At 41.8% G+C, this 15455-nt stretch overlaps 1 protein-coding gene across 4 annotated transcripts in view; it reads right to left on the minus strand.

Annotated features, from left to right (window-relative positions):
• LOC122551842 (ATP-binding cassette sub-family B member 6-like) overlaps positions 1–15455 on the minus strand; it is a 262691-nt gene that overhangs the window by 153914 nt on the left and 93322 nt on the right. For all 4 annotated transcript variants that reach the window (XM_043694361.1, XM_043694362.1, XM_043694364.1 and 1 more), the window contains exons 5-7: positions 15129–15221; positions 11122–11314; positions 5708–5829 (exon numbers count right to left, since the gene is read on the minus strand). In XM_043694361.1, the coding sequence (XP_043550296.1) occupies positions 5708–5829; positions 11122–11314; positions 15129–15221 (408 nt within the window). The remainder of the gene's footprint in view (positions 1–5707; positions 5830–11121; positions 11315–15128; positions 15222–15455) is intronic.

The raw sequence follows: 15455 nt of genomic DNA on the forward strand, positions 1-15455 counted from the left end.
TTTGGACTGTAGGAGGAAACCGGAGCACCCGGAGGAAACCCACGCAGACACGGGGAGAACGTGCAAACTCCACCCACACAGTCAGTCGCCTGAGGCGGGAATTGAACCCGGGTCTCTGGCGCTGTGAGGCAGCAGTGCTAACCACTGTGCCACCGTGCCGCCCACTTGCCACCGTGCCAGCACTTGGCCCTCATTGCTCAAAACCTTTCCTACTCATATGCATCCAGATGTCTTTTGAATGTTGTAACTATACTGGCCTCCACCACTTCCTCTGGCAGCTTCTTCCATACATGCACACCCTGTGTGTGAAATCTTGTCCTTTAGGTCCTCATTAAATCTTCCCCCTCTCACCTTAAACCTATGCTCTCTAGTTCTGGACTCACCCACCCCGGGGAAAAGACCTTGGCTATTCAACCTATCTATAGTTATTCAACCTATCCTACTCAACCTATCCTTAAATTTCATGAGGAAAGACTGATTAAAAAGTTGTACCTTCCCATAGAAGAAAGGCAAATGGGGGAAATATTGCTAAGCTGTGTAAGAGGTTGATCTGGAGCAGTATTTCAAGTTAAATCAGACAAGGAGAAAAGGGCAGATAAGGAAAAAATAAATTGATCTTCAGACAAAAGCAGCTGAAGCAAATATTATGCTTATTCAAAGTAGCTTTTGACAGGCACATGGATAGGAAAGGTTTAGAGGTAAAAAGGTTTAGAGGGATATGGGCCAAAAACAGGTAAATGGAACTCGTTCAGTTTAGGAAACTGGTCAGAACAGAGGGGCTGGGCTGAAGGGTCTGTTTTTAAGCTGTATAAAGCTATGACTCTAGATGGTGTGATACTCAGTTAGATGCAAAGGTGTTTATACTGGGGGTGGTTACTAATTTTAAAAAAACAAGAAATAAAGTCACAGTAATTTTGATGGTGGGAAAGTACTCAGTTGTGTGTGACAACACTTTTGGGTAGAAGGGGAAAAAAAAGGAAAACAGGTGCAAGTGTGAACTACAGGTCCCTACTGTGGAATGCCTAAAACAGCTAACTGGCTTCACTTAACTCTACTTGCAACAAAAATACCAAGCTGCCTTCTAAGTCACAGAGATCCCTCTCCATTAATCAGTGTTGCACTAGCAGGAGGAATCAGACCATGGTAAATCAAGCAGGTGCTCGTGATGCCGGGGAGGCTGGTTAAAATCTCAGCAACAGTGAGTTCTGGCAGTGAGGCACAGCAGGAATAAACCAATCCAACCATAAGCAAAGGAACAGCATCAGGTCCAAGACGATGAGAAAAACAACATCCATTCAATAGTATAATTTCTATTTTGTGCACATGTAGCAACTTTGGATGTTTAGAACAGTCATTCACCTTCTTGGGGTCCTGGGTTTTGTATGATGATCAAGAATATTGGCAATTAGAACTCAAGGTGCTAAATTAGCAACCTAACTGGATACACATTTGGTAATTTTAAAAAAAGGTCTATTAATGTCGTAGTAGGATAAAGGCACATGACATATCTGCACCCATTCAGAGAGTATTTTGTTGTAATACCAAGAACTGGAAGTGTAAAGTATTTCTTTACTCACTACTGTTACACTTCAACACAGTAAACAATGACAGAAAGAAAATTTAAAAATTACATCAAATGGTAGAAACAAAGAACTCGGAGCAGGAGTAGGCCATCTGGGTCTATCGAGCCTGCTCCGCCATTCAATACGATCATGGCTGATCTATTTGTGACTTAGGAGAAAGTGAGGACTGCAGATGCTGGAGATCAGAGTTGAAAATGTGTTGCTGGAAAAGCGCAGCAGGTCAGGCAGCATCAAAGGAGCAGGAGAATCGATGTTTCAGGCATGAGCCTGAACAAACGTCGATTCTCCTGCTCCTTGGATGCTGCCTGACCTGCTGCGCTTTTCCAGCAACACATTTTCAGCTATTCGTGACTTAGCTCCACTTACCCATCCTCTCACCGTAACCCTTAATTCCTTTACTGTACAAAAAATGAGGTAGCCTCAACTGCTTCACTGGGCAAGGAATTCCACAGATTCACAACCGTTTGGATGAAGAAATTCCTCCTCAGTTCAATCCTAATTCTGTTTCCCCTTATTTTGAGGCTATGCCCTCTAATTCTAGTTTCACCTGCCAGTGGAAACAACCTCTCTGCTTCTATCTTATCTATTCCTTTAATAATTTTATGCCTCTATAAGAACCCCTTCATCCTTCTAAATTCCAATGAGTATTGTTACAGTCTAGTCAATTTCCAGTTCAATCCTAATTCTGTTTCCCCTTATTTTGAGGCTATGCCCTCTAATTCTAGTTTCACCTGCCAGTGGAAACAACCTCTCTGCTTCTATCTTATCTATTCCTTTAATCATTTTATGCCTCTATAAGATCCCCTTCATCCTTCTAAATTCCAATGAGTATAGTTACAGTCTAGTCAATTTCTCCTCATAAGCCAATCCTCCCAGCTCCGGAATCAACCGAGTGAACCTCCTCTGGAGGAATATGAGAATGATCAGGGAGAAGATAGGGCCGATCAGGGATAGCGGAGGGAACTTGTATGTGGAGTCTGAGCAGATAGGGGAAGCCCTAAATGAGTTTTTTGCTTAGGCTTTCACTAAGGAAAGGGACCTTGTTGTGAATGAGAACTTTGAGGAGATGGGAAATTGGCTTGAACAGATCAAGATTGATGAAGTTGATGTGCTGGAAATTTTGGCAAACATTAAGATTGATAAGTCCCCAGAGCCAGACCAGATTTGTCCTAGGCTGCTCCAGGAAGTGAAAAAGGAGGTTGCTAAGCCACTGGCAAAGATCTTGGTTTCCTCACTCTCCACGGGAGTTGTACCAGAGGAGAGAGGCAAATGTTGTTCCTCTTTTCAAGAAGGATAATAGGGAAATCCCTGGAAATTACAGACCAGTCAGTCTTACATCTGTGGTCAGCAAAGTTTTGGAAAGAATTCTGAGGGATATGATTTATGACTATTTGGCAACATAGCATGATTAAAGGCAGTCAGCATGGCTTTGTGAGGGGCAGGAGAAGCCTCATAAATCTTATTGAGTTCTTTAAGAAGGTGACGAGACAGGTTGACAAAGGTCGAGCAGTGGATGTGGTGTATATGGACTTGAGCAAGGAATTTAATAAGGTTTAATAAAGTCAGGAGTTACTGGATACAGGGGGATTTGGCTATCTGGATTCAGAACTGGTTGGCTGGCAGAAGGCAGAGAGTGGTTGTCAATGGAAAGTATTTTGCCTGGAGGTCAGTGGTGAGCGGTGTCCCGCAGTGCTCTGTTCTTGGGCCTCTGCTCTTTGTAGTCTTTATAAATGACTTGGATGTGGAGGTTGAGGGGTGGGTTAATAAATTTGCAGATGACACAAAGATTGGAGGTGTCGTTGATAGTATCGAGGGCTATTGCAGGCTGCAACACGACATAGACAGGATGCAGAGCTGGGCTGAGAAATGGCAGATGGAGTTCAACCTGAATAAATGCGAAATGATGCATTTTGGAAGGTTGAACTTGAACGCTGATAATATGATTAAAGACAGGGTTCTCGGCAGTGTGGAGGAACAGCAGGATCTTGATGTTCAAGTGTGTAGATCCCTCAAAGTTGCCACCCAAGTGGATAGGGTTGTTAAGAAAGCATATGTTGTTTAGCTTTCATTAACAGGGGATCGAGTTTAAGAGCCACGAGATTTTGCTGCGACTCTACAAGTCCCTGGTGAGACCACACTTGGAATATTGTGTTCAATTCTGGTCACCCTCTTACAGGGAAAAAAAAAATGGAGGCTTTGGAAAGGATGCAAAGAAGGTTTATCAGGATGCTGCCTGGACTGGAGGGCTTGCTGTGTGAAGAGCAGTTGACTAAGCTCAGACTTTTCTCTCTGGAGAGAAGGAGGAAGAGAGGTGACCTGATCGAGGTATTCAAGGTAATGAGAGGCATGGATAGAGTCGATAGCCAGAGACTTTTCCCCAGGGCAGGATTGACTGGGACAAGATGCTGTAGTTTTAAGGCGTTAGGAGGAAGGTATAAAGGAGAAGTCAGAGGTAGGTTCTTTATGCAGAGAGCTGTGAATGCATGGAATGCATTGCCAGCAGTGGTGGTGGAAGCAGAGTCATTAGGGACATTTAAGCGACTGCTCGACATGCACTTGGATAGCGTAGGTTAGGTTATTTTGTTTTAGATTAGGAATAATCCTTGGCACAACATCGTGGGCCGAAGGGCCTGTTCTGTGCTGTATGTTTCTACATTGTATGATCATGACCAAGATCAACTGCTTTTTTGTCTTCTGAACATTGATAGTTTTTGTGTGATTTATGCACACACATTCCCAATTCCCTTGTTCTGGAACTTTCAGCAATCTTTCTCCATTTAAATAAAATCAGCTTCAGTATCCTTCCTGCCAATGTGCATAACATTCCAGTTTCCACATTATTTGGAGGTGCCGATGTTGGACTGGGGTGGACAAAGTTAAAAATCACACAACACTAGGTTATAGCCTAACTGGTTTATTTGGAAGCACTAGCTTTCAAAGTGCTGCTTCTTCATCAGGTGGTTGCGATGAAGTTTTGTATACCCACTTGAACTGTTTTTATATCCTTGTTACCTGAGTCACCTTTAGAAAGGCACCAAATGTTTCACATAAGACAGCATTTTCTTTTAGTTTTCCATGATTTTGGCTGACTGCTAACAACAGTCATTCTTACTCTGTGCAATAAGAACAGGGAAGGAAAAGTACATAGATTTCAACTTTTCCTGTTTAGCATTTCCTAAGTTCCTGCAGCAAAGAGAAACTGATTAATGCACTCATTGAGTTCTCATTTGCTACGATGAAAACAGAGGGAAGTGTCAGCTTACAGCCTTCACAATGTTTCTTCTGACAATTAGTCCTTTGATAACAGACATTACAACCACTGCAAAGCGTGGCCGGGCACAGCCCCCTCAATTACCTACTGTCGGGAACAAGACACATTTTCTACTTTCAGCTCTTTTGTCAATAAAAGAGGTGAAATAGCTCCCTTTCATGTTTCCTGCATCTCAGACATTAAAGACAAACAGCCGACCTTTCTAACAAAGGGAGTGATGTTCGATTACATGGAAAAGCCCTTGAGGTTACGCTTTGCGCTTCATCAGAGCAGACTCTCTACCACGAACACAGGATTTAATTATCAGCAGAAAGTATTTTTTTCCGTTCTGGGGACTGACTGAGTGTTGCAAGATGAGACCACTTTAAAAGCCAGAGATCCCATTGTGCTGTCAACAAACGTTCAGACACAAATCAAATCATCATCACATGACCTTTAATGAGCCAGGAACTGCATTATCATCTAAAAACTCTTAAAAGTGGCAGAGCAATCTTCTTTTAGAATCTACATTGTCCCATCAACCAATGTCAAGGGGGGTGCAACACATATTGGGCACGCATATGGACCATGAATCGTTTTTTACCCCAAGGTGCTTCAATGCCAAATGTGGAAAGGAAGATTTTCCTGTGGGTAATCTAACATTTAACATTTCTTACACCAGGTGCCCTCACAGTCTTACTGTGCCAGGTTGACAATCGTAGTATTTGAGCTGCAGTAGATGGCATTAGCCAGAAAAGGCATTGCTATCCATATAGACACACTCAGCTTACCCAGTTTCTTACTGTTCAGCACTACATCAGCAACAATTAAGATAGTTTAAAAGAAGAATTTATTAATTGATTAGGACACTTACTTAGATACATAGCCATGCAAACAAAGACAATGAGACCAAACCAGGCGTTGAAGTTTGTGGTGAAGTAAACAATGCCGATGATGATGTCAGCAATCGTCGGTAAAATGCTGAAAACAATGTAGCTGCAAAATAAAGTTATCCTAGTCACTGAGTGAAGGACAATTGCATTCAATCAACTTTAAGCTTTTGAGTACAGACTTTTCTTACAGCTTATAAAACTTTGAGGAGCTAATTATTGAACATATGAACCTCTGCTTCTTTTGTAATCCAATTTTTTTAAAAATTATTTCACGTGATGACGGCACTTCTGGCAATACTAGCATTGATTGTCCATTCCACACTGCCCTCTGGAAGGTGGTAATAAGCCATCTTATTGACTATTAACTCAGTGGCTTAACAGTTCATTTACCAGTCAACAATATCTCTGTGCTTTCAAATGATGTACCTGAAGGGCAGCATATAGATGAGAAATGGGAGAGGGACAAGGTTAGGTTGTTGAGAAACACAATTTGGGAGTGGTTTAGGAGTAGGAAGAGAAAGCATTGCAGGTGATTAGATCATGAACAACAGTTCTATCATGATCCTCAAATATAAAATGATGTTAAGAATCTTTCCTTACTCTTTGAAGCTGCAGTGGAATTATCCTGTTGAATGTATGTTGTACACTCTCAATGATTTGAAAATATATGCCTTAGTAGGAACACTGAAACTGCACACAAAACTAACCATGGACTAATCTGTGCTGAATTCAAGTGTCTGGAGTAGTCATGGCTTCCCAATTTCAAGAGTTCAATTCTAGATTCTGGATTGTTATGCTTACAACCAGCATAGCTATTCCAGATGAAGGGCTTTTGCCTGAAATGTCGATTTTTCCTACTCCTTGGATGCTGCCTGACCTGCTGTGTTTTTCCAGCACCACTGATTTCCAGCAGTCTGCAGTCCTCACTTTTGCTTACCCTAAGCCATACCGTATGGATTGTTTGAATTTCATAAAACCATCTCAATCCACAGTATTAATCCTCATCCCATCCACACACGGGCTGGAAAATAGATAGATAGGGACACTATTTCATGTTGTGGCCCAACGCATGCTAATTCTTCCGTTATTTCAAACTATCCTTCAAAAATGCAGCATGAAGACATCAACAACCAATGTCTTTTTATAAATTCATCATTATCCTCTTTGTTACTGTCCTCTACAATTTGTTTATAAAATCTAAAACACTAGTGGGCTTTTTAAAAATCTATCAGCACTCAGACTTCGGATTGTTAAGTATTCACAGTTTTTACCTTCCCTATTATCTATAACCTGTCGTCTTTTCATGGAGTGTGCATTTTCATTTTTAAACTTTTTTCTCAAGCCAAATTCTCAACTATTATATGAAAGTGCATCCAACATCTGTTGTCACATCTCCCAGAAATATTGTAAAGTAAGTCACATGCAATGGATTATGCTGTGCTGTGATTCTTGAGTGGGGTGAAATGCACTCATTTTTACAAAATAAGATCTCAGAAACAGCAATGAAGTTATTAACTAGTTAATACATTTTTCGTGGCATTAGCCGTGGGGGAATGCTTGTTTAGATTCTTGGTTGATGTGGTATTTACGGATTTTCAAAAGCTGTTTGAAGTAATGCCTTGTGGGCAGCATGGTGGCACAGTGGTTAGTACTGCTGCCTCACAGCGCCAGAGACCCGGGTTCAATTCCCGCCTCAGGCGACTGACTGTGTGGAGTTTGTACATTCTCCCCGTGTCTGCGTGGGTTTCCTCCGGGTGCTCCGGTTTCCTCCCACAGTCCAAAAATGTGCAGGTTAGGGGAATTGGCCATGGGAAATTGCCTGTAGTGTTAGGTGCAGAGGGGAATTGGTCTGGGTGGGCGTGCTTCAGCGGGTCGGTGTGAACTTGTTGGGCCGAAGGGCCTGTTTCCACACTAAGTAATGTAAAAAACACTTGCCAGGAAAGTGGAAGCCATGGGATAAAAGGGATAGCAGCGGCATAGATACAAAGCTGATTGAGTAACATGGAAAAAGAATGGTGAAAATTGTTTTACAGGCTGGAAGGTGACCTATTGCAGTGTCTTCAGGAGTAAGTTCTACAGCCACTGTTTGTTGTTGAAAATACATCAATTATAGATAATGTATCACTTAAAATTCTGTTTCTCAATCTGAAAGTGACAGACTTTCCAAATGCCAGGATTTCTGTCTGCCTGAACATTTACCATGACTTTGCAAAGCCGCATTTCAGGCAGCTGTTGACAGGAAATTCAGTGGTCATGAAAAAACATCGCATCTCATCCTGTGTTTCCAGACCCTTGGCCTGCAGAGTGGTTTTCTCCCTTTTGTCTTTCATAAAAGAAAACAGAATCTCTGCAGACCTCTTTTTGTGTTGTTTAAATGTGTCTGTATGTAGAAAACTGGATACATATTTCTAAATACAGATCATGGGCGGCACGGTGGCACAGTGGTTAGTACTGCTGCCTCACAGCGCTAGAGATCCGGGTTCAATTCCAGCCTCAGATGACTCTCTGTGTGGTGTTTGCACATTCTCCCGGTGTCTGCATGGGTTTCCTCCGGGTGTTCCGGTTTCCTCCCACAGTCCAAAGATGTGCAGGTTAGGTGAATTGCCCATGCTAAATTGCCCATAGTGTTAGCTGAAGGGATAAATGTAGGGGAATGGGTCTGGGTGGATTGCTCTTCGGAGGGTTGGTGTGGACTTGTTGGACCGAAGGGCCTGCTTCCACACTGTAAGTAATCATAGTTTAGGAGCTCACCAGAGTGTACTACTTTTTTTTTAAAAATGGATAACATTTGCTCATAATATAAGCCGATTATTTTGAATTTATTTAATGAAGCCTTGTGGATGTTACTTTTACTTTGAATAATGATGCCTCAAGAGAGAAAAAAAATAGCCACATTGGTAATCAAGTCAACAAATTTACTCCAAAAGGTGTGACTGGAGGAGTAATGGAGCTGGATTATCACATATTTCTCCTTTCACAGTTTTAACTTTTTTCACGATCGATATCAACGACTTGAACTTCAGTGTACAGACACAATTTCAAAATTTGCAGGTGATACACAACTTGAAAGCATTCTGAAATTTGGGGAGGATAGGGATAAATTTTGATTAAAGTATAGATAGGCTGGTGGGTTTTAACATAGTGGTGTGAAGTGATTTGGTAAGGTGAATCTCAGCAAGCAATATAATCTGTTACATTTTTGAGATCTAAGACTATTTTATCTTGTTACAATAGATTTAGGTTATTTGAAGAATAGTAATGTAACTATGACCTCTACAGTTTGCCTTACATAAAGCCTCTGTGGCTTGATTGTTAGAGGAATTTAGACTGTTTTACTAAGAAGGTGCAAAAATATTTATGCTTGGAGACAAAAGCAGTAGCCTTTGGGTTTGCAATGAGTAGACTGAGTATTTCAAACTTCCAGAAGGGTGTTTTGGTATTGTACTATAACTAGCTGTGCTTTAAGCTTTTCATTTACTTCTAAAAGGACAGGGGACTGGCATCATGAATAGTGAAATAACCTTGTATACTAACAGAAATGCTATCATGTTGCCAAGGGGAAAGAGGGTAGGGGAAGCCATTTTCAAGATCAGGTTACAGGCCTCCCTACAAATGTATGAATATCACAGACAGACAGTAGAAGTACTATTGGGTCAACAGAGAGAAAAGGCTGCTGAATTTTATGAACAACCACAAATAGATGAAGGAACAAGGTGAAGAAACACATCCTGCAGACTACAACTGACTTATGATATATGTTCTCGAATTATTTAGGAGTGAAGGAGAATCAACTAAACAGGATTTCCTGCTGGTGGAGGATTTAAGAAATTCTCCAGACACTGAAGAAAGATCTGGAAACATCACTTGAAATTACTCTTTGGTGAAACCAAAACACACTGAAAGGTTGGAGCAAGTGAACTGTTTATTAGAAGGACTGTGATTCTGTGAAGAGTGCAATTCGTAATGCATATTAAAAAGAACATGTGCCTCTCTGTTGTTGAGTACAAATACAAAATAACATTTAGTCAACCATGCTTTTAGGAATTTGTTATTTTTTTTATAATGTGAAATTATAATATGTCATTCTTTCAGCCAAGACCTGGAAGCTTGAAATTTCTTTTAAAAATAGAAAAACATCTCTATGACAACCCTAACTAAATTGAAATGCAATTCTAAAGGGAGTGCAGGAAGAGAGGGATCTGGGGTACATGTGTACACATTGTTGAAGGTAAGAGGGGATGTTGAAGAGGTCGTCAAACACATACACAAGACCTTGGGTTTTTATTTATAGAGGTTCAAAATACAATAGGAACAGGTAATAAATGCTGGCCAGCCAATGATACTCACGTCCCATGAGTAATTTTTTAAAAAGCAAGGTCAGTTTGACCATACACTGGTTTGGCTCCAGCTGGTGTGGTGTCCAACTCTGGGCACCAGATGTTTGGATGTGAAGGATTTAAGAGAGGATGCAAAAAAAATGACAAGAATGGTTCCAGACATTAGAAGACATGAATTACACAGTTAGATTGCAGAAATTGAGGTTGATCTCCTTTCAGGAGATTGAACAAATCATTGATACAAACATTCAAAATCATGAGGGGCCCACAGAGTGTACACAGGAAGAAACAATTCCGGTTGATGGATGGGTCAAGAACCAGGAGGGAGGTATTTAAAGCACGATTGGTAGAAAATGAAACAGGAAGAAAGGATTCTTCAGGAAAAAAGGTTTTTTGTAATCAGGAAGTTGTTAGAAGGAAAAAGAAACTTGCAGCGTTACAGGAAACTGGAAAGCGAATACCATTGGCTAAACTGTCCTGCAGAGAGGCTGCATGGCATGGTACGCCTAATTGTCCCTTTTTTATGCTGTAATCAATCTTTGCTTGAGCTTTCATCCAAACGATGACTGTTCTGATACTATAGCGCACACATACATGCCTGCTAAAAGTATGGTACTGAAGAAGTGCTACACTTCTAGAGACACTGTTGTTTGGATAAAACCAAGGCCCTGTCTTCCTTCTCAGGGTACATGTAAAATCCCATGGCACAACATTAAAGAAGAGTAGATGAGTTCTTCCTAGAGCCCAGGCGAATACTCATCCCTCAGCCACTTCTTAAAAACAAATCATCAGATTAATATCACATTGTTGTTTATGGGATCTGTGCATATCCAATAAAGTATGTCATCAGCTGGAAAATGCTATGGAACATTCTGAAGTTGTACAAGATGCATTCTTTCTTTACTCCACTAGAATGTCAGACTAGATTAAGGAGTGTCATTGTAATAACTGAAGGACAGATCATAATTCTCCACAGAAGAAAATTAAAAATGGGACCAAGCAAGCAAAATCCATTAAATGTGTTAAACAAAAACGCTATTTTTAATTATCACAAATACCTCAGCAATGAGTTGATGCTGCTGGTGCCACGGTCCACACTTCGTAGGACTTCCCCAGTCTTCCTGCCTAGGTGCCAGCGAAGTGAAAGGGCATGCAGGTGAGCAAAGAGACCAGTCTGTACCTGACGGTTGGTATATTGCTGGACTCTGATCCATAAGAAGGAGCGCATGTTGCTTATGAAACCTGAAGCACCTGAACAGAAAGAAATTGTACTCATCTACAAACTCTGGACTTGGTAGTACCTTCTCTTTACAGGATGTTGAGAAATTTGGTAGGGTTCAGAAAAGATTTACAAGGATGTTGCCAGGTTTGGACAATTTGAGCTATAGGGAGAGGCTGAACAGGCTGGGGCTGTTTACCCTGGAGCATCACAGGCTTAGGGGTGACCTTATAGAGGATTAAAAAATCATGAGGGGCATGGATAGGATAAATAGATAAAGTCTTTTCCCTGGAGAGGGGGAATCCAGAACTAGAGGGCATAGCTTTAGGGTGAGAGGGGAAAGATATAAATGAGACCCAAGGGGCAACGTTTTCACGCAGAGAGTGGTACGTGTATGGAATGAGCTGCCAGAGGATGTGGTGGAGGCTGGTACAATTGCAACATTTAAAAGGCATCTGGATGGATATATGAATAGGAAGGGTTTAAAGGGGTGTGGGTCAGGTGCTGACAGGCGGGACTAGATTGGGTTGGGATATCTGGTTGCCGTTGACGAATGGAACAAAGGGTCTGTTTCCGTGCTGTACATCTCTATGACAAAGCTGCTGGGAAGCGAAATGTATAAAAGCAATGTATTTCTTTACCACCAAAAAAAATCCCAAAATACTTGACAGCCAATGGAATAATTTGATGTGTAGTTGCTGGTGTAATGTCAGAAATGTAAACCTTAGGCCATAATTTAGGCTGGCTCACACAGTTAGCACCGAGGCAATCCTCCACTGCCAACAGGGGCTGTCTTATGGATGAAATACTAAACTGAGAGTGCACCAGTCCCATTGGGCACGATCATGAAGTTTCTCCTTGCTCCCTGGGCATTATTTGTCAACTAAAGTCAAAGTACCAGATCACAGTTAGTACAGATTGTTAATAGGAACCCTGCTGCATGTTTCATACATTCTAATGGTCAATGCAACTCAAATCAATTTCATTGGCTATAAAGTATTTGGGGTTATCCTTTGGTAGTGAAAGGGAGTATAGAGATAGAAATCTCTTAATAAAATGTTCCCAAGGCCTTGTCCTGCTCTCATTCTCCAAACTGCACAATAAAGCTTTCATCAGAAACTGGAACAGATCATCAAGGTCAAAGGAGAGGGAGTGGGAATATTAGAGTCCTCATTAAGGCGGGTAGGAGTGGAAACAAACAGCTCTTTCATTTCTTAGCCTCACTACAAGAGTTGTTTGACTACAATAGAAAATTGACATCCCTGAACTGTACATCACAAGAGTCCAATTCTAGATGAGATCGCTATCATGGAACTTCCTTATTCAAAATAATATCTGGAATCATTTAACTATGGTTGATTTCAGAGTATGACTAGTATCCTTTCAAACCAGTAATACAAATGGGCGACATTTCTATCAAACACCTAAACATTCAAAACAAAGGGACAACTGACATTAGAAAGGGGTTGACTTAACGTCTGCTCCACGTCTGCCCACAAACGCTCAATTAACTGACCGAGTTCAGCACTTTGTAAATCAGAAAGGGTGACCTTGCCCTGTCTAAGTCATTGGGAGTCTAGCTGATATCAGCTTGCTGCCATTCCAATTCTGTGGGACAGCTGAAACTGTTCGTCAATGCAGAGTGACTGATCTGGATGAATGCTTTTCTACATGAATTCTGGAGAAGTGGGTGCAACTGGCAACACTTGCACTTCTTTTCATCCCTAGCTACAAAATTGTAGCTAGGGATGAAAAACTGAAACCCCAAAACTGAAAAATTGTAGGCTGCCTGATTAAACTTGTAATGATTCCATTCAACTGAGTGACTTACCAGGGCAGTTAAAAGTCAATCGTACTGGTACAGATGTTTTTCCAGGGTAGGCCAGTCCAAAACTCGAAGGCATAGGTTTATACTGAGAGGGAAAAGACATAGAAGCAGCAACATTTTCATGCAGAGGCTGCTGCATGTGGGGAATGAGCTGCCAGAGGAAGTGTCAGAGGCTGGTACAATTACAACATTTAGTGTAGTTGAGCAGAGAGATCTCGGTGCCCATGTACATAGATCCCTGAAAGTTGCCACTCAGGTTGATAGGGTTGTTAAGAAGGCATATGGTGTGTTAGCGTTTATCGGTAGAGGGACTCAGTTTCGGAACCATGAGGTTGTGCTGCAGCTGTCCAAAACTCTGGTGCTGCCACACTTGGAGTATTGTGTACAGTTCTGGTCATCGCATTATCGGTAGGATGTGGAAGCTTTGGAAAGGGTTCAGAGGAGATTTACCTGGTATATTGCCTGCTATGGAGGGAAGGTCTTATGAGGAAAGGCTGAGGGACTCAGAGTCATAGAGATGTACAGCATGGTAACAGACCCTTCGGTCCAACTCATCCATTACCAGATATCCCAAACCAATCTAGTCCCACCTGCCAGCACTTGGCCCATATCCCTCCAAACCCTTCCAATTCATATACCCATCCAGATGCTTCTTAAATGTTGCAATCGTACTAGCCTCCATCACTTCCTCTGGCAGCTCATTCCATATGTGAAAAAGCTGCCCTGTAGGTTTCTTTTATATCTTTCCCCTCTCGCCCTAAACTTATGCCCCCTAGTTCTGGACTCCCCAACCCCAGTGAATAGACTTTGTCAATTTATCCTATCCATGCCCCTCATTATTTTATAAACCTCTATAAGGTCACCCCTCAGCCTCCGATGCTCCAGGGAAAATAGCGCCAGCTAATTCAACCACTCCCTAGAGCTCAAATCGTCCAACCCTGGCAACATCCTTGTAAATCTTTTCGGAACCCTTTCTAGTTTCACAATATCCTTGTGATAGGAAGGAAACCAGAATTGTACACATTATTCTAACAGTGGCTTATCCAATGTTCTGTACAGCCACAACACGATCTCCCAACCCCTACACTCAATACTGACCAATAAAGGAAAGCATATAAACGCCTTCTTCACTATCCAACCTACCTATGACTCCTTTCAGGGAGCTATGAATCTGCACCCCAAGGTCTCTTTGTTCAGCAACACTCCCCAGGACTTACCGTTAAGTGTATAAGTCCTGCTAAGATTTGCTTTCCCAAAATGCAGCACCTCGCATTTATCTAATTTAAACTCCATCTGCCACTTCTCAGCCCATTGGCCCATCTGGTCCAGATCCTGTTGTAATCTGAGGTAACCCTCTTTGCTGTCCACTACACCTCCAATTTTGGTGTCATCTGCAAACTTACTAACTATACCTCTTACGCTCATGTCCAAATCATTTATATAAATGATGAAAAGTAGTGGACCAAGCACCGATCCTTGTGGCACTCCATTGGTCACAGGCCTCCAGTCTAAAAAACAACCCTCCATCACCCTCTGTCTTCTACCTTTGAGCCAGTTCTGTATCCAAATGGGTCGAGGCTGTTTTCGTGAGAGAGAAGACATTTGAGAGGTGACTTAATTGAGAAATAGAAAATAATCAGAGGGTTAGATAGGGTGGACAGTGAGAGCCTTTTTCCTAGGATGGTGATGGCGAGCACGAGGGGACATAGCTTTAAATTGAGGGGTGATAAATATAGGACAGATTTCAGAGGTGGGTTCTTTACTCAGAGAGTAGTAGAGGTGTGGAACCCACTGCCTGCAACAGTAGTAGATTCAGGCACTTTAAGGGCATTTAAATGGTCATTGGATAAACATATGAATGAAAATGGAAAAGTGTAGGATAGATGGACTTCAGATTGGTTCCACAGGTCGGCACAACATCTAGGGTTGAAGGGCCTATACTGTGCTGTAATATTCTATGTTCTGTGTTCAAAGCAAATCAACTAACATCAAGTATGTGGTTTACATGGATCTCTTACCTGCACCACCTCCCTGAAGGAATTTGAGGATTACATATATGCAGACAGTCAATGCCAGTGTCTTCCAGGGGGCTCCTCCACTCAGTTCGTTTACTGTACAACAAAATAAAGCATACATTAGTGAAGTAAGTTTAAATAAATGCTTTAGAACATAGAAAAATACAGCGCAGTACAGGCTCTTTGGCCTTCGATGTTGCGCCGATCCAAGACCACCTAACCTACACTAGCCCACTATCCTCCATATGCCTATCCAATGCCCGTTTAAATCCCCATAAAGAGGGAGAGTCCACCACTGCTACTGGCAGGGCATTCCATGAACTCACGACT

The sequence above is a fragment of the Chiloscyllium plagiosum genome, chromosome 7 (assembly GCF_004010195.1).
Source record: "Chiloscyllium plagiosum isolate BGI_BamShark_2017 chromosome 7, ASM401019v2, whole genome shotgun sequence".
Classification (NCBI taxonomy): domain Eukaryota; kingdom Metazoa; phylum Chordata; class Chondrichthyes; order Orectolobiformes; family Hemiscylliidae; genus Chiloscyllium; species Chiloscyllium plagiosum.